This window comes from Accipiter gentilis, chromosome 1 (assembly GCF_929443795.1).
Source record: "Accipiter gentilis chromosome 1, bAccGen1.1, whole genome shotgun sequence".
NCBI lineage: Eukaryota > Metazoa > Chordata > Aves > Accipitriformes > Accipitridae > Astur > Astur gentilis.
This window is the reverse complement of record NC_064880.1, coordinates 35815752-35836435: the sequence shown is the minus strand read 5'-3', so window position 1 is coordinate 35836435 and position 20684 is coordinate 35815752. Positions and strand designations below refer to the sequence as shown.

At 35.5% G+C, this 20684-nt stretch overlaps 2 protein-coding genes across 2 annotated transcripts in view; both read right to left on the bottom strand.

Moving 5' to 3' along the window:
- Positions 1-3996: 3996 nt before the first annotated feature.
- Positions 3997-16279, bottom strand: GCG (glucagon). The gene is made up of 7 exons (XM_049801831.1): positions 16073-16279; positions 11048-11148; positions 10491-10652; positions 9567-9620; positions 7812-7949; positions 5497-5640; positions 3997-4496 (listed from the first exon to the last, which is right to left on the bottom strand). Exons 2-7 carry the CDS (start codon positions 11143-11145, stop codon positions 4472-4474), a joined length of 621 nt encoding a protein of 206 aa, XP_049657788.1. The 5' UTR covers positions 11146-11148; positions 16073-16279; the 3' UTR covers positions 3997-4471.
- A 2975-nt stretch (positions 16280-19254) lies between these two features.
- FAP (fibroblast activation protein alpha) overlaps positions 19255-20684 on the bottom strand; it is a 47870-nt gene continuing 46440 nt past the window's right edge. The window contains exon 28 of the transcript XR_007509470.1: positions 19255-19354. The gene's annotated coding sequence lies outside the window, so the exon portion shown is untranslated. The remainder of the gene's footprint in view (positions 19355-20684) is intronic.

Sequence of the window (20684 nt, the reverse complement as noted above, 5' to 3'; positions counted from 1 at the left end):
CTCTACACCTTGGAAGAATCTCAAATTCCTCCTGTCTGATCAAAATACCCATGGTCCCAAAAATGATTGTAATGGTTGTGCTTCTGGTGCTCTGCCAGGTTGTCTTTTGTGATAGCCTGAGACTTAAAAAGCTGTTCCAGCTAATTATTTCAAATTACTTCATACCATGGTGTTCGTTTGCAATCAGGTATGTATTAATATGATGCGAAGAGATTAAAGAAATGAATATCCAGCAGTGGCTGCTACACAGTAAAGTTTGAGAAGCCATAGCTGTTCATCATATTGTATGCTGAACACAAAAATATTCATAAAGAAGTTGTATGATTAAGAAGAGCTACTTACTAGAAAGAACCAAAATACAGCTTTTGGCCTGAAGGTTGGTTTTCCAAACACTTGGTAGGCCTACCAGATGTGATCTCTCCTTCAGACTTCTAGCCTCAGTGAAACTCAAGACTTTTCTAAGTCTGTTTATATATTTGAGTCTTTCCTCGGAAATATTTGGAGAAGTCAAACAGGAAAAATGGAAAACATAAGTGCTCTCTGCAGAACAAAAAAAAAATAATTACTGTTTGTGACTAAAAGGTATACAGTCTAGTTTCAGGTGCAACAATGTGTTCCAGATGTCTCAATGTGTGGCTATGGCAGACAAAATATGTGCTGGAGAAAGTTTTATACTGATTCAAGTGGCTTACATCAAATGTGCTGTGAGGAAGAGAAGGCAAAAGTGCTGTTAGCACTGAGGACTGTTCGAGCTCTACTCAACTAAGTGCATCTTTTGATACCAAATGTATTAAAAATGTCTATTTTTTTCAGAAATAATTTCTTTTTGTTTCTTTGCATTTTGAGGCTGAAATGGCATAAGGACAGTTTTGTAATTTGTCATTACACTGGTTCTGTTTGAGAAGATTGTGAAGAGAGTGTTAACTGTAAATCAGGAGAGCAAATGAGGAAAAGAACCTGTTTTCTGTGGTTATGTCATTGGGACAACCATTTCAATGTGGCAAGTAGCGGCTGTCATGCAGTTCTTTCAAGTTTATGTATTTTTCTTTATAAAATTAATTTCCCAGCCACTGAAGATACTTGCCACGTGTCCTTAGAGCATAGTTGAATGGTTAGTGTATCTCAGGTTTCTGTTCATTTTTATTGTATTAATTCCAATTAGTCGTCTTCTTTTGCTTCAATGTACTTATTTTTCCAGATACTTAGTAAATAGGATGGAAGAGGAAGGATGCTGCACACTCAGCATATAAAATACAGTTATTAAAGGAGATAATATTGAGAACACTTTTTACTATAACTGGAAGTTCTAGGCAGCACATGTGCAAATACACAGAGGAGTCCAGATACACACAGGTGTTCATGGAATACGGAATTGTAGAAGGTGCACGTACACCATACAGTCAAAACATCTGGGCCAGTGGTACTGTTTTCATACAACTTAAGGTATAAGATTCAGTTTTCTAGTAGAGTGAAGAAGTCAGTGTGGAGTGAATGAAAACAAAATAATAATAAGTTTATGCACCATAAACTGCATCTGTGATACATTTACAGTGTATATCAAATAAGATGGGACCCATACCGTAACTCTTTTGTAGACTTTAAAACTCACATCAGGTGCAGAGGGGCATCGCAGCAGTGCCACCTTTTATAGCATGTCAGTCAAGACCCCTCATATACACCAGGGCATATGATGAAAAGAAGATTAATGTTTCTGAGAATGGGTGAGGGTGTAGCCCTGTAGGTTAATGCTGAAACGCTCCTGAGCTTGATTGCCTTAAGCAGTCCCGCTTCTCTTCCTTTATTTGCCAAGACCAAATTGAAGCCCTCTCATACAAGCAGCAGCACCACAGGCAATGCAGTCAACATAGTAACTGACAGCTGTTGCTCCATTGCCTGAAGACTTTGAAAACCATCTATTATTTAAAAGGAATCTTCAGGCTGCTCTGTTCCTAAAGTTCTCTACCAATGTACCACTCATAGCATGGAAGGCCTAGAATTCTCCCTTACTAAAGTACAAAGTTAAGATTAAGACATAAATAGCAATTTTCTCTATGCTTAAATGCTGCAGCTATTCTACCCTCTCTCAGCCTGCAGATGTGTAGCTATTTTCTAGTAAAGACACTTTTAAAAGAAGTGACTGCTATTTATTTCTCCCTGTGTTTGTACCATTCACTGAATTTCATCTAGTGCATATTAGAAATGCCCAGCACATACCTCATAGTTTTTTTGATCCCATATGAACTTGCTCTGTGATTTCAGGTTGTGTAAGTCCTAGTCCTGTTGAGCTAAAACATGCATTTAGAACTTCTGGAACATGCTCAACTTCATCTCACTTCTGAAGAAAAGGTGTCTTTTGATTCATGCTGTAGATTGGGACTCAGAAAATAAGAGATTAAATATTTTTGCTTTGTTCCAGCCAAGTTGCATAACTTTGAGAAAATAATTTATACCCTTCTGTTCCTAAAAGCATATAATTTGTAAAAATGTGGGAAAACAGTATTTTCATAGTTGAAAAAGCCATCACCAGGAGGTGCTCAAATACACTGGTGACAGACACCACAGCAAAATGGATTTGTAACTCAGGAATCCTGTCCTTTGGAGCACTAAATATCCTGGACATAGTGGAATAAAACATGTTAAAGACAGTTGCTCAATCTATGGAAACAGAAGAGTTAGCTGTTTGTACCCTTTCAGCCTGGACCATGTGGATCCAACTGTGTATAACTGAATCTTTTTTCAGTTCTGGAAGCACTTGGAACCGAAGCACTGTGTACAAATGGGATTAAATAAACAACAAATATGTATACATTCTTCCCCCCCTCCCACCTTTTTTTTAATCTCCAGTGGTATTTTGGATGCTATGGTGGTTTTTTTAGTGCAAAGTTCTACCGAGTTGTTTAAAGTTGGAAAGTTAAAAGAACTTTCTGTTGCTGTGAAGAAGCTGTTCTAGATGCCAAGTTGGGTATGATCAGTCCTGATCTGAAACCAGAGAATATTGGTTGCTGTAGCATTTTGGGAGGACAATCTAATCTTATTTTTCCAGAAATTCTAGACCATCAGTGAAAGTTTCAGATGCCTTTGAAAAACAAGTAAGACCCAAAACAATACTAGTTATTCCTAGCAAAAGTTACTGGTGCTAATTCTGATTCAACAATGCTCCTGCTTCACATCAACCTCTACTAGATACTTGCTAAACCCATTTGACTTTCTCTTAAACCACTTGCCCTTTCGGACATTTTAATATACATACCTGGCATATTGCTGTTATAGCAAGGGGAGAAAAGGGGGCTCAGGGAGTCGTCAGAAGAGGTACATAACCACCTGTGGCTACTTGAGAGTTGCAGCTACTACCATACCTACAAAAACATCCCCTGGCCAGCTGAGAGTATAACAGTTTGAGTTGCTAGAAACACTGAGATCTGCAAGCAAAATGTTCTGTCACCATAATGGAGAAGGTACAGGTGACTGAAATGACAGTTATGCTTGTAAGTTACAGTAGAATGTTGCTAGATGCAAGAGTTGACGGACAAAGCGGTTCTCAGAGGAAGAAGGAAGAAAAGAATACAATGCAGATTAGAGTGACCCCAGGGCCATTTGAGTTGGCTTTACTTGGCAATCTTATAAAATTTGAAGACACTATGTGGCAGTTTCCACTACTAATGGAGTATATTGTACTTAAGGTTTTTCAAAGCTGTCCTCCTGCTTTTGCTGAGAAAGAAGAATTTATGCTAATGAAGAATACTTGTCTGTTAAGTCTTGTTTCCCCCTCCGGCTTCATCTTACATGATTTCTTTTTCAACTAAAGATAATTAAAAGTTCAGATAGTTCTTTTCTGAGAATTATTATGGAGAAAATGTGACAAAACAAAATGTTGAGTTTGTTTTATCATTCCAAACAAATCACTTCCAAGATCTCAGTGACACTACAGAATTAGAATAAAATGAAATGGAGTGCAAAGAGGCACAAGTGATATACACATGAAAAGTCAACAGAAAAGAAGCTTGAAAAAATTTATTTAAGGCTATCATTTAATATCCTTAAAGCTTAGCCTTTTTATAACAAAGGTTTTAAGAGGGATATTCACTTCTCAGGCATTTGTAACTGCCAGGCCCTTACAAATAACACATATAATTGGTGATTGAATCCTTTGTGTGTAGAAGTCAACTTTTTAGAAAAATAATTTTATCATTAAATATAAACAGAGTTACTTCAGTCCTAATAAATGGAAAATATGAAGATATGGAACTTTCATAGTCTTAAAGCTGTTAAGATAACCATCCCTTAGACAATAAGTTTTCCATATATAAACCTTTGGCAACACTAAACTATAGTACAATTATTTCCTGGCATGCAACGTGACATAGCTTTGTTACACCCAATGTAAATGACAGAATACAGATTTCAGAATCTCTTAATAACTGGCAGTTGATGCAATGAAGATCTTCATTTATCCCGTTTTTATTCTGCATTTTTACTGGTATTCTCCCAAAAGGTCCCTGTAAAAGAAAGCAGCAGCAATTAGGACATATTATAAATCTCCCAAGATTTATGAAATATGTGTGGAACGTATTTTTTCTGTTTAAGTGTTAGCAGATGATAGTTCCACAGACCCCTCAATGCCTCTGTCTAATAACAGTTTGAAAACAATTATTCCTAAGGAAAAGGTTTTTAATAGTTTCTAATAGATTGTTTGTTTCAACACTGAACTACAAACACAAAAATATTAAAATGTTAATAAAAACTGTACTTTACCTATAGCTTCTAAATTTTTTGAGACGATGTTTTTTTTCAGATTTCCAAGATCAGTTAGTCATTTTGGGTGCTTCAGTAGTCAAAAGACTAAAAATAATTCATTTTTACAGAGTGGACATCCAACATTTTAAAAAATCTGACCACTTACATGAGCCTTGATTTGGCATTTTGTTATTTTTGAAATGCTTTGTTAATGTTTACAAATAATTCTTAAATATTAACCTGTTCACAGAGCTCAGGTAGAAAATGTTGCAATTCCAACAGGATTTGCCGATATACAGGCAAGCTAAAGGAGGGTTCTGAAATAGTTAGCTATCAGGAGCTCAGATTACAGTACCCTATTGCCTAATGACAAGCCACAATTTAAGGCACTGTTTTACATCATGGTCTTTAAAGAAATAATCAAATTGGTGTAATTTTACCAATAAAAATTTCTTATCTTATAATGCCTATGCAAAGGAGAGTTTTATTTTTCAATAATTTAATATGACCTCACTTCTGGTAACCTTCAGTAGCAAAACTCCCCTCAAGTTAAGTAGGAAACTATTAAATACAAAATACAAATTATATTTGGAATGAGTTCTGTTTAGTGTCTTATTGTTCAGTACTGTCTGTAACAAAGTTTGTAACACAGTTAGAGAGATGTCAATAGTTAAGAGAAAAATTAGCAATGTTTTCCCTATGTGTGACATATACATTTAAAACTCCAGTATATTAAAAATAACACAATAAAAATTCAGGCACCTTTGAGTAACTTTTGTGTTAATCAGCCATTTTAGGAACTCTTTGGCAGCCATGTCATCAAGGACTTTGTTGATATCACTTGTGAAAGTGCCATCTGCATGTCTTCGGCCCATTTCTTCGGCAACAAGAGCTTTTTCTGGGAAACTTTAAAGGGAAGAAATTATCAAACAATTTGCAGATCAAAATAAACAAAGTGTTTAAAAGGGCCTCATTTCAGCATTCTAATACACTGCACATTTCCTGTGATTTTAAGCAGTTAAGTGTTGAGCATGATGTTATGGCTCAGTACAGTTCAATGTATATCAGAACATCTTTTGAGGCATTATTTTAACAACAGAATAAAACATGGAAGTCTCCCTTTACCGGATGAGGACTGTTACTTCACGTGAATCTAAATTCCTTTCTAGCATTTTTTGGAAAAGCCATAGAAGCAAAAACATATCTCAGTCTGTAATGGCTGTGCCAAGTAGACTAGACAGCAATAAAACTCAAAGTAGATTTACTAAGAATTGCTATTTAAGAAATATCACTACTAAAACATTAGTCAAATTTTCATATGTTTTTTCTGTTTTAATTGGACTTACACCCTAGTTATATACTTAAAATTAGATTGCATAAGTATCTAGATATTAAGAACAGCAACTTTTTTGGGGGGCTTAGAATAACTCAATTACAACACCTGTATAAAATCTATGTGCTTGTTTGCTGTACAATAGCATTTTATATTTGGAATCACATCCTCATTCTTGCTCTATCGTTTTTTGACTATTGGAATACCATTATGCCAAGGGCCTGGTTTAGAAAACTTTCCTCTCTTGTTTCCTCCCATCAAAACCAGGATGATTTTAATGAATTCGTTTAAGGTGGGCTGACACAGAAGCATGCTGTGCTCTGGGATCAATGACAGGCAGACTGGTTCTTTTCATGCAATAATTTCAGGGAAGGCTATATACAAGTTTGACCACAAATAATACTAAATATTGGGAAGCAGAAGGGTAGTCTGCGTTTAATTATCCCTCTAGGTTTCTAAGCTTAGCTCATCACACCTAGGTTGTAATCTCTGTCTCTTACAGATACTGAAATACCCTATTTCTGCTCATGAAAATAAAATATGACAGAAAAACAACTGTAAATCTGAACATTGCTATGAAGTGGCAACAGCCTTTCCCTTCTCTATATAGCTGACCTAATTTATTTAACTCTGTTTTTTCAGGCAATTGTCATTATTTACAAAATTTACTTTTACCTATTTAGTCTTCCTTGACTACAACACACAATCTTGTCTTACAGATTACATTTTATTGTTATTATTTATTATTTTTATATAGTGCGAGAGACTTACATAGTACTTTACAGCTGGTAGCATATATAATCAGAGGATGAACTGAAATCCCTGCCCCGAAGAGCTTACAGTCTAAAGGCATAAATAAGTACAGAACAGTTAAAAGGTGTGGAGTGGCATGTGCATTGTGTAGCTCCTACACATGCAGAGTTGGAATTATGATGAGATAGAAGGTGCCTGCAGGAGACTGAAGGTAAGGCCTTTCTAAGTGTAAGACTCTCATAAAAAAAGATGTAAAGTCATGAGTGAATAGTTGAAGTGAATAGGCTTGAGAAATCTGCAATGAGTATGTGGAGAACATGATATTAATGGAAAAAATCAGATACATAGGTAGGTCAAAACAGTGGAGCACAGTGTCCATGAAACTGTGAACAACAGCAAAAGAAGTAGAGGTGTCTTTAAAAGGAAAATAAGTCACAGTTGTAGGAAATTATCGTTATTTTGGCAGCAGCAACTTGGGGAGGCTCTGGGGGGCATGGGAAAAGGCAAAGAGGTCATCAGTTACTGCTGGGAATGATCACCAGCACATGGAGTACAGCTGATGGCATTGGTACAAATTTAATCTTGGAAATATTGCAGAAGAAAAGATTGACTGTGAAAAGGAAAAAAAGAGAAAGTAATTTAAGATGACACTGACTTGAATAATTTAAATGATAGTTAAGGAGACTGTAAGCAATGTTATGTGAAGGGGGAAAGGTGGTAGAGGAAGGTTTGGTTTAGTTTTAAATATATTCAGCTTAAATATAACTTGACCTTTTAGAGTGTAACAGCATAGTGAACAGGTTTGTTTTAATCTGTATTTGAACTTAATAATTTAAAGTGGTAGTCTAACACCCACAGAATATCTTCTATTACAAAAGAAAAACATGAAGTACAGCAAGAATGATCAAAACCACATCAAGGTTTCATCAGAGTTGATTTCTAACCTCAAAAGCAAGGCAAAATTTAATAATAGGAATGGATGGATTCTTACTCTCTTCTTCCTCGTCCATTCACTAACCAAGCAATGAACTCTTTGGCAGCTTGACCTTCCAAATAAGAGGTGATATCACTGGTGTAGGTGCCTTCAGCATGTCTCTCGAATTCAGCATGACGTTTGGAGATCGCATTGCTGAAAGAAGAGCAATACTCTAGAAGCAGGCTGCATAATGACTTAATTTTTTTTCAACCTTTATTGATTTCTATTTCCCACCCACCAGACTAGCATTTCCTATTAGGGAGAGGGTTTTTTTTTCTTCTCAAATTACCCTTGATATTTTTTTCTTGATATCTTTAAGTTCTGAAAGCATTGTCTGTGCTATGCAATACAGTTTTGTGCAGAGATGCCTGAACTAGTTCTGAACAAATCAAATCAGGTGCTGAAAGCAAATATAGCTGCATTGGAATGGTCTGCTAGATTAATCAATTAGCTATGATCAACAAACTGTATTGTATTCTACAGACATACTTCTTGTTACCTCTTGTGTTAACCTAAAAATTTCCATCAAGACACTCCTCCTACCTTCGTCTTCTTTATTTCTTAGCCAAACTGTTCAGACTTAATTCCTTTTGAATTTACATTTTGAGTTGTTTTGTGAATACCCTTTTAATCGTCATTCTGACCAAGTGATAATCTTGGAACAATTTCAAGCCTGGTCATCTTCTCAGCCTAATAGAGAAAGACGATTTCCTTCTCCCTCCCTATACCTTATTGTGCTTCTTTCTCTGATATAGCACAAAATTATGTCACAGTGCCCCTTAGTAAGGCAAGCTGCACTGAGAAGTAGATATATTATGGAAAATTTTCCATGAACAAGTTCCCTAGCATTTCTATTTCAGAAGTTGCTAATTTCCACCCTATTTTCAGGGCCTCTAGCTCTTTCTATTATTTTTTATCTTCTTGGGATTTCACCATTCCTCCTAATTTAGTACCATCTGCACTCTTCATCAGCATGCTAACTAGAGTTGTTTGGAACATTATGATGAAACATTAATTTTGTTGAGATATGCTGTTTCATTGAAGCAGAAACTTTATTACAGATTTGTTACTGATATTGACTGTGTTTTGAATGGAAGGATCTTCGTGATCTGGGCTATCCTCTTTGGAATTTCTGACAAAAAGAAGAACAAATATAGGTATTTCAATCTGTTTTGCAAAAACACTGGGGTTTTGTTTTATTTGTTTCAAATTTCCAACTTCCCAACCCCGTCCCAAAAACATTGTCAAGAAACAAAATTCCAGCCTCCAGCAGGTCTTGTGCTGTCCTTTCCTGTAATGAGTGGTTTATGTAACATGGGACTGAGTGCTTAGGGCTGAGCATTGTATCATGTTTTATCAGCTCTCTGCAAATTGGTGCCTGGCCATTTTCCTTTCATTAGTCTTCTCACTGGTTTTCTTTTCCTCAAAATAACAGTTGTGGTTTTTTTCTTCAGCCTTTTTCTATACCAAGTTTTTCTTTTTATCTTATTCTCTACTCTCCTTTATTACTTGGAATGTCCTTTCCTGAAATCTATTCTCATCCTGTGGCATTCCTTGAAGCCATTGCACACAGCTATAGAACACAGGTACAGGAGTAAATAACATAGAGGCATTTCCTCTTTCCTTGTGAAAAGTAGCTGCAAGATAATTTCTTTTGATAGGTATTTTTTGGGTTATGGTAACATTGTAAAGAATACTAGTTTTCTTTCTTGTTTAACAGAAAATGAGCTCAAACTGGTTTTGAGTAACAAGTTGTGGCAACTAGAATACCTTGAGAGCTGGTCCAGGAATTTGTCATTTTCTTTGTCCTCCTGTCCTTGTTGGCTGCAGTGGAATTCCACAGTCATTAGATCATTATTGCCAGTATATTGCAGAGCATGCATAAACTGATAAGATTTTATTGGTTATTATTTAAATATTATGATAAACCACCATGACCGATAGATGAATATTACAAACAATTTTGGGCTTATAAATTTAAGTTAATACAATATCTGGAAATCATTACTTTAAAGACTTCCACAGGGATTTAAAAGCATTAATATAATAGATTTTTGCATTCTGTGGACATACCTTCTCTAGAACACAGGGCATAGACTTACATGCTTTTACATTATTCTTGCTCTCAGCTTGGTAGCTTGTATTTAATCAAAGCTTGTATTTTCAAAAAACATACCAACTCATGCCTTAACATTATACTTGTGATACTGGTAAAGTATCCAGTGGTCAACTAAACTTAAACCTTAGCTCCCTTTTCACAAATGAAACTTCAAGATTAGAGTACCCATAGATAGGAAAGTTTTATTAAGGCCCAATGGCCCAGACGTTCAAATTGTATTTACATATCTTATTCCTATTGAACTTAATTCATTCACTGAAACTATCTGTCCCAAAGAAGCTGAGATAGTCTTTTTAGATGGCATATCAGCTAATACACTGATACTATACTTGATTTATCCAAATACTTTTGACTGATTTTGCATATATTCCCCATTTTTAATTACATATTAATTGTGTGTATCTAATATAAATTATATATTATTAAATTATATATAATTTTTCCTTAAGTACTTTACTTATTGGAGGGTTATGCATGGTCTGTGATAGGAAGCTGAAATTAAGAAACTGAATTCAGCTAGATTTTTGGCTTTTTCTGTATGTGGAGATCTATAGCAATGTGACCAAAATGCTTACCCATTTCTTTTAGTGCTCATTAACCATTGCACAAAGTCCTGAGCTCGTCTAGTGTCCAAATACTTGCTGTAATCACTGGTGAATGTCCCTTGTGAGTGACGTTTCACTTCATTCAGCTGTCTAGATTCATCTAATGGTTCAGACTGGGAAGCTTTGAATGATCTGTGAAAAGTTTATAACTTGTTAATTGGCAATGGTTGTAGTACATTCTACAGGTGCCTTGACTTTTCTTTTAAAAATACTGCTTTAGATTCTCACAAAGTAAAAGCAAGTGGCATATTGATCACTAGCTGGCTAGTAAAATGAATCAACATAACGGATTGGATACTGCACAATTACAAGGTCTTCTTAGATAACTAAAGCAGCTATTTGTAATATCAAAAACTTCTATGCTATCCTTTGCAATATGAAAACCTTTTGCCAATTCCAATGGTAGATTAAGTACTGTGTAATAGTATACAAAAACCTATCTTTAAGTCACAGTATGTTTTGCTTCAAACTATAAGAAAACAAAGTTCATGCCAAATGTTTCTAGAAGTTTGTTCTAAAGAATTTACCTTGATTTCTCCTCTGTATCTTGAAGAGGATTTTGCCAGCTGCCTTGAACTATCATTAAAAGAAGCCCAGCAATAAAATAAACACTTTTCATTTTCATTGCCTGTCAAAACAGAAATAAGGCAACAAAGAGAAATGTAATCATCTTTATATATGTCTGAATCAATTACATTGAAAAGAGACATCCTTAATGCTGATCTAAACTTGATGATATTGAGACCCTGTAAGGACAGGGTCCATGTCCGGTGGATGGAGACTGTAGTGCCTTGGGTAGGCATTCAAAAGACACAGTCTTTTCTATAGACTTTTCTAGTCTTTAGGCTTTAGTCTCTATTCTAGAGTGCAAGGTAAGCTGAGAGCAACTGCATCCTCACTTTCTTCAGTAATACAAAGATAAAGGTCTGTATCTCCTTCGTTCTGTGTATTGCTGATGGCAAACATTAGATCTGTTTCTACAATATTGTTTTATTGCAAAACTAGGGTATTGGTGTGACTTTTATTTTTTTCCAGCTCATTCACTAGACAAAAGATAAAGCAAATCTGTCAAGGATACTGTCACATTAGCACCTCTCCATTCTTTCCTTCTGGCCCTCCACCCTCCTTTTAAAAGTTTTTTTTTTTTAAATAACAGACATTGCAGCAGTAGGCCTCTGAATGATGACTTATTAATAGGTGTGACTCCTTAGGAAAAAAAAACCCACCAAACCACACACTGGCATGTGTTCAATTAATGACATGATATGTCAAGTTTTGCTTGTTGCACTATTGACATGATACTTTATTTCAGCTTAAGGGCTTCCATTATGGGAGTATATGGGATATACAAGATGTGGGGTATATAGTTCATATTAATGGTAAACCAAAGCAGAAAAAAATGTCTCCCAGATGTAATTCTTACTGTTACAGGTCATTCTGTTGGCTTCAACCATGTCACAGAAATGGCTACGTTATTACCATGTCTTCATCACACACACTGGAATAACTTGACCAGTCTCACTGACTTTAATGTGAGATTACTCTATGTAAACTAGAGTGTTACAGTCTGTACAAATACTGTGGTGATCCACAGCCAATCTGCGATTCCCTTACTTGCATTAATGGCTGGTTTACTTATGCAAGTAGTACAGTTCTAACTTTTAGTGAATAGTTACCAATGGGAATAAGGCATTCTCTAATCCCCTAATTACGTCTGCTACAATTTTCATTATTTACTGTAGTAGTATTAGTCTATTGATACATGATCCCCTATAGGACAAACTCTGTTGAACAAAGAAATGCCATTCACTTTAGGCTATGCAAAATGGACTATGAGCAGCTGATGGCTAATAGACTCAAAAGTGCTTTGCATAAACAGGAAATGAGAGGAAATCTACTTACAAAATCAACTAGTATATATTGTTTAATTTTAATTATTTTGAATCACTTTAATTTATGGAATGAATGTATAGAAAAGTAAAAGATTTTAAAATTTGCTTAGGTACTTTTGACCTTGACAAAAAATTGAGTATGCCATTCATTCAATGGCTAAATGCTCATTTGTTCTAACTTTAAAATCAGTATGGATCACCATTTTAATCTGCTGTAAAGCAACGGAAGTTGCAATGAGTTCACATCAGCAAAATGTCATTGCAAATAATTTCATCGTGTACTTGAACTGATATTTGTGTATTTGAAAGACCCCTTCTGCCATCCATGACACTTTCCTATGGAGGTTTATGTTACAGTCTGAAAAACAAGGGGAGATAGGAAAGATGAGTGCATTGAAGTAAAGTGGTAGCTGGCAAGGTAAGACCCAGGAAAAAACACCCTCCCCACTAATAATCTCCACCAAACTCCTCTGGCTCTAATGGAGGAGTTATTTATTGAAATTCAATAATTTATAAAATAAGGCAGTCTCAGTGAAAACATATCTATTCTCTATTTTAATGTTTTGTCACAGTAGGCTGAATTTAAATATACTATGGCCTGGAGGAAGCCATAAGAAACTTATGAAGGAATGATGTGTAGAGAAGGTACAGATTACTCTGTCTTGAGATTTAGAGTTGGCTCTGCACTGAGCAGTGCAAATGGGTGATGGGGGGGGCTATATGAACATCTCTGAAAAAGTAAACTTCTGCATCAAAAAACTTACTGCTGTAAGACTTCTACTCTGTGCCAGTAGTCTGCCCAGTTTCAGTGCAGATTTTTTATGAAATCTCTTTCTTCCTTTTATTATAAAATAACTTATAGTTGGAGATGCAAAGCTTGACTGTTGGCAGGAATTTACTATTCATTAGGAAGAACGTATTGCTTCTGGTACTTTGTAAGGCCTAATTTTTAAGAAAATCTTGATGAATAATATAAATATTTTACTAGAATACCTCAGTGTCAGTATCAAAATATTTAAGGCAATCAAAGTCTTAATCAAATCTTAATCAAAACAAAGAAATGGAATATAAGATTTTCTGGTGGATTGTACTATTAAGCAATGGAGTCAATTTCCTTCTCTCCACCAGAAGCCACTGTCAGTGTTGCTCATTTTTTCATCAGCTTGTATGGAGACTCTTTTCTGCCTTCTGTATGTCCTGATATATGACATTTGATTTCTACACTTGCACATTTTCTGCTATAGTACCAACAAATACCATGGTGGCCACATAGTCAGTCCTATTGTAACCCTAACTATAGTATTGAACTTTACACTGTTTCATTTGGAGCTGTAATTTCGTGGTGCAACACTGACATCCAATGTTTATCTCAAAGAATGCACAATTTCACATTTCATAGGCTGGAAAAAACCTCTGCCTATTCTTTGGGAGATGACTCTGCTGTGGACAAAAAAAATGGTTTGATTGTAATGTAGTGACCCCCATGCTAGCTGATACAGCTGTAAATGAGTTAACCTAGACACCGAATAAAGTCTGGCTATTGCACCATACATAAGTAAATTTGCCCTGCTTAATGGATGCTAGCAGTTTGGTATACTTTTACTTAACCTGAAAAACTAAAGAAAAATAGTTTACAGCTGCCTGTAGCTTTGTTAAACCATGATACAGATTAGAAATAAACCTAAAGCACTGAGGTGGAATGAAAGCAATAGTCTAGTCATTAATGCAGCCTCCTTATAGCAATATCAGATACCAAAAGCTATTCTTTTGTATAAAACTTTTATGAAAAAACCCCACAAATTCAAAGCCTACTGTAGTCAGTAAACAGATTTCTGATGCTTTCAGTATATCTTGGATCTAACTCTTATGCCTCAGTCCTATAGAGCTTTCAGATGTGAACAGTCCCACTAGCTACTTTATGCCTTAAGAATATGTTTAAAGTTAAATGCAGTTTTAGCTTCTTTCTAAGTTTTTCAGAATCAAAATCTGGGGACATTACTAAAAAGAAAGATGTAGAAATGCAGTTTTTTGAAATGAATACAATTTTCAAGAGAATCCTTATTAATAAAATAAGTATTTTCAAAAGCTATTCAACTTCTGTCAAATATGTTCTTTTAAAAATTAGAATGAATTTTGTTTGTTCAACATTTAGTTCTTCCTATTGGTAACCCAAACCAGCAACAGCAGTTTTCAACAAGTTAAAGAAGTCACAGTTTTTAAAGAAGAAATTTTTATTTTATTCTTGGGAACACAAAGTTGTTTTGTAAAGAAAAAGAGATGATCAGCAAAATAATATTTGTTTCGTTTATTCCTGCTAATCAATTAATTTCCCAGTCAGAAGAAAGGTTTTATTTGCTCTAAGTTATTAAGGTTGCCAGTAGATACTGCTAAAATCTGTGCAATCTTATTGTCAAGGTGCAGGAAAACTAAGGCTAATCTTACCCAGATAATTTTGTTCATATGCACATTAGACTAATGGAAATGTTTTAATTTCTTTCTGACTGGAGATGAAAAATTAACACATCTTACTTTGAACCACCAGAAAGTATGTTACAAATATGTCTCTCAAATCTTGATCGGTAACTTACTGGAATGTTATTTCTTTGATCAACATGTTTTTCTAGTTTTTCCAATATACATTACTGCAGAGGTCTTTTGTACCTATGTGCAATTTTAACTAGCTTAATTTCATTGAGTTTTCAAAAAAGAATCTTTCAAAAGTCTGATTTGTATCTCCAGTTTAAAAATACAAATTATGCAGTTACAATAGTTAGGGAATATTTTCCTATGAAAAGGTATGAATGAATAATATAGATTTCTATTGACATGAAACTGTTTGCAAATAGCATTTATTTCTAATTATAAATATATTACTTTTTCAGGTAGATGTACTTTACATCTAATTTACCTACCATGCTGTAATGCCTGGTGGAAAATTCTGTAAAATATAATGGTTCTAGTGTAAGGAAATCCATAGTAGGATGGAAGACTAAATTAAATTTTATACAATAATCACAATAACTATTCAAAGGCTTTAATTTTTACTGTTGTGTTATATAATTTCCTTTTCAGATCTTACAGTGATATGAAAAAAATAGTTGCTTGGACAAAATAATCTAAAGATAGGGCAGTGGAGTGGCAATATGTAGGGTGATGGAGTGACAATCTGCCTTGGACAGCTTTAAATCAGTGTCTATATAAACCCACTTAATTTGTTTGCATTCTGCTAATTTAATCCCCATTGATTCTTAATTAGGCAGTATCTATAAGGAGTGAATATTGCAAAAATCACATTCATTAAATATCTCTAGAGAAGATACTAAAGGAGATAAAAATATAAAAATCAGTAATCATGTATCTCACATTTAAATGCTTTTTATAATGCACGACTTTCATGTTCTCATGGCTAATCTTCCTTCTCTCAATTGCTTCTGCAACCGAAATAGTTGATTTCCCTTTTTCGGATCATTCTCTGTTGAACTAATTCAATACATTAAAAGATTTAAATGATGATGTCATTAACTCCAGACATTGGTGAGTACAACCACAGAAGAAAACACCAATTTGCTGCACCTCTATTGCAAACTTTGGGCAATACAATTCAGACAATGCACTCAGTTTTCTCAAACAAATTGTACTGGTAGTTCATATAAATCTTACCTTTTTATACTCTGAAGTGATATGTAGCAGTTGTGGAAAGACCTGCTACTCTCTCTTCTGGAACTATGGCAAGCCTTGAGGATCCTGAGATCTGCCTAGCTGCCTCTTTTGCACAGACTTATATATATACTGTTCAGCTCTAGTAAGCATTACGAGAGTGCATCATTGCTGACAGTTTCCTTATTCAACTTAAAAAAAAAAGTCATCATATTTGCTATTCATTTCATTTGATAATTTTACAAGCAATTTCACACATTCATTCTGCTTACTTTATGACATCAATGCTAACATGGATTTGCAAAAGGAGTGAGGTAGCAATGTCCAAAGAAGTAAATATCAAACAGAAGGGCATTAGGATGACAAAGAGTGGGCTAAAGGTGCCTGGGATTAAGGCAGCAATTTTTCCAAATTCTGATTTGCCACATTTAACATTTAGAATCCCAGTCCTGTTGACATCAATAACATCAACTTCACCTATCAATTTTAAATCAAGGTTTATAAATTTAATACACTGTTAACAATAACTAACACGACTTCCCCAAAGCCACGAATGATTCTTCAAGTAATCTTGTGCCAATATAATGAACATGAAGAGATGTGAAGTGCTGCAGTGATCGCTACCCACTATGAAAAGCCTAGCACAGGTCAAATTTAACAAAAATATTTGATTACCATAGATGTAAAATGCTAACTTCGTAAATTCTTTTGTATGAAAATTCATACTTACGGGAGAACTGTATGGCAAACATTCATTATAAATTGAGTTTCACACTGTGGCCTACAGATTTATGCAAGATAAGACTTTTGGTCATGTCTCCATTCCCTACAAAGAAAAAAAATCCAAAAACCAAACCAGATTTGAGCTTTGTAGCTGTGTATGTTCTATGCAACTATTGTCAAGGTCCTAAACCATCCAGTAACAGGGGCAATTTCATAGCTGTGCTGGGGCAGCATTGCCAAAGAAGCCTATGTTTAGTCATCTGGTGACTATAGGTAGGAGAGATTGACACAAAGTTTGTCAATGGCCCTGGCAGCTGAAAAAATCTGCCAGTCAGGAATATGGGTCTTTTACCCTCTCTATGAAGAAACAAGTGAGATATCACCCTCCAAGAAAGTTCTGAAGTTTTCCTTTATGGACTTTTTCAATCCTTTGTAAAATGCAAAAGGGCACAAAAATGAATATGATTATTACATATGTAAGGTGCCAGGCAGTCCAGGAGACACATTAAATATGAAGGACTCCACCCTGAGTTTCAGTTCTGCTCAGTAGAGGGAAGGGTCTGGAATCACAGTGGACATCTCACTTGACATTAATGACAGCCTGTGCTCCAGTCTGGAGTGGCCCATGATCTAATTTGTGGTACAGAGCATACACATTACAGCAAACTCTCTTATTTTCCCTAACAATACTCCATGAAGCCAGCAAAGAATTTTCTTCAGTGAGTTAATTTTCTGCTGGCTGACCACAACCAGATTGGCATAGCCCATATGATACAATTGAGGCAGTGTATAAACTTAATAACCCTAGTGTTACAGTGGCAAACAAAATTTAATGGATCCTTCCTAGACTTCTATCCTAAATACATTGCTGTGGTACCACAGTATGGGTTTAGGGAAACATTAAGTCTCACTACATAGTCCACATAATCAATTTTAAATATATTTTTGGTGTTAGTATAATTTTTCTCTGCTCTTGGATCCATCTACTGAGATTCATGGTCCATTTTTGTCATTTTTAGCTACAATGCAAGTGTCTACTAATGCTGCTACTGAAAACTTAAGAGTACAACTTCTGTCCCTCTCATCATTGCCTTCTGTTTGTTCCTTCAGTCATTTCTGAGAGCCTTATTTTGCCTTTTTGTTATTCTCCTTTTTAATTACTACTTCTTTTCCCATCTTTTTCACATGTTCTCATCCCCATGTCCTCTTTCTTCCTCCTCCTAGTTGTATTTTTCACATCCATTCAAAGGCATGGATTCCCAGTCATTGATTGACATAGAATATACAAACTTGTATACATATTTATCAAACTTGGCTTTTCAGATTTTTTTTTTTTTTTGTTTGAAGTGACCGGAATTACCATCTCCATATACCAACCTTCTCTAGGCAAACAACTGTGTAACATCTAAGACATGGTACCAAAGGAGCCAAAATAAGTCCGGAAACAATTATAACCCAAACCTACTTATTTTCATGAAGTGCTGATTTCACTGAGATACTTTGTCGTCTTTACCTCAGAATTATTTTTAAATCTACTTTCTACTTAAACTTTATGAGCGTTATATAGGGAATGCAAAATCACAGTTTAAATGTAAGTCCAGCACTAGAGTATTAGAAGGCACTCTCCATGAAGTTGGTCAACTTTGCAGCCCCTGCGGGAGAAGGCAGGCTGCCCAGCCCTGCAGTACCCCGACAGGACAGCAGATGGTGATCAAAGGGCCGTTTAGACCTTTTTTACACCAGGATGACACATACACAGTTGAAATGGATTGCTACAGACAATTATCTCACTGCATGTTGAGTTAAAGATACATAGCTTTCTAAACAGGCAATACAGAATGTAAGACAATATCATCTCCTCCAGGAAACAGGCAGTTTTTTTCTTTTGTTTAGCTCTGTTTGTTTTCTTGTGTCAGATAAAGTTCCTTGTTTACGGTAGGATGATTTCAGAAAAAAATATATGAGACGGAGCAGCTCAGTGCACCTGGCTGGGCAGGTTGTTACACAGGCTATATCATCTAGCAGGTCATCTAGCATCTAGAAGGTGACTGATTATTTGTTTTTCAAGTGATACACAGACAATAAAAAGTACAGGAAAAAAGTGAACTGCCATCAAGAACCATGCAACCTACAGTTGCTATAACTTACTCTATAGTAATATATATTTCAAGAGCACAGCAAACGAGTTACCAAACAGAAGTAGAAAATTGTAATGTGTATGAAACATGCATATGTACTCAGGTTTTTTCCTGTCACCTTGTAAAATACAATAGTTAGATGGCACCTTTTGGCAAAAGTCAAGGGCAACCTCACTCTCCTCTATATTATAGTTCACATATGAGACAGTACTTCTACTGAGGCAGAGTAAGAGACAGAGCCTGAAAGTGACCTGCCTTGAGGAAAGTTTCATCTTGATGTTTTCATGATTCACTTGGAGTAATTAAAATTCTGTATCTTGGGTTCACTTTATTTGGAGCTGATCAGAGTTTCCTGCACCATCATCTCAGAAACAGGTAATGGCTGCTATTAAGGACAGTGTAGTGCACTCACTGGACAAAAAATCTGTGGGGAAAGTTACAGAAGAAGTAAAATAAGAAGCAGAATTCTTACCAGCTGCACACTGAACCCGATGCTCTAGCAGTGACAATTCCAGTTGGCATGGCTTTTTAGAAAAATAGGAGCAATGTATTTGTTATAACTGGCTAGCTTACTCTGAATATCATAATTTTCTAGGAGGTTTCTCTCAAGTCTTTAACTGTTGGTACAAGAAAAAAAAATTTAAAAAGTTTAAATTGTCAGGATTTGAACATTTCAATGAATTAGGAAGTTGCTGACTTTTGAAAGTAAAGAAGTAAAAAATCCCCAACAAATGCTTTCAAAAAAGTGACACCCCCCCCCCCATTTTTCTATGTATTTCTTCATTACATATTTATTGCTATTATATTATTATATTTTTATCCATTACATATCTAAAGAACATGGGAGGGAGGAGGATGTTTCTTGGGGTATGACTACAGGCCCTCACCCTTTTCTTTCTTACATTACACAGAAAGCATTCTCTCCCTAACTTGTCAACCATGAGTTCAGAGGCTGGGCTGTGCAGCCCCTTTTATCTTCCAATCCTTGCTACATGGTAATCTGTCAAAATTGCCGTGCATTCCCCTTCTGAGAATTAGTCCAACATATAGAGGAAGAACACATGTACGTACATGCATACATAAAGCATATGCATCATGTTACATACTTACATGTGTACATATACAAACACACAAATGTGTGCATATGTATGTATCAGCTCGATGGCTAAGCTTGGGAGAGCAGGAATGGCTTTCTGAAACAGAGGATTAGTTTAGGGTTTCTAAGCCTTTCCACAGCATGGAGCTGCTGAGGATGCCAATGGGTTTGTACCTCAGGAAAAAGAGCTATTGTAACTATGCTGTAGCCCACACTGTCTGCTCACATAAATTGGAATCGCTCTATTTGAAGTCAATGGAGCTGCATCAATTTGCACAGGCAGAAGATCTGGCCAAGTATGTACTAGTTACTTTACATTCTGAAAAGACAATGTTCATAATTGAAAGTAATACCAAATGCTCTTAGCGAATACTATGAATTATTCAGATTAAATATAGAGCCTTCAAATGACTCTATAAAATGTTCTAAACAGCTGTGCCTTGTAATTGGAACTGACTGGCAAACTGGAAAGTATTGAATGTAGTCTGAATTTTACTTGATATCTGAGAGTAAAATGAGTATAACACTAACCATATTCTGGAGCCTGGCTGGGGTTATACTTGGTTTTCTATTAGTGCTATTTTATCTTCAGGCCTTTTCTTCTTTGCAGCTGCAGTAATCCTAAGTGAAGCAAAGCATGTAGTTCCATATTTGAGGT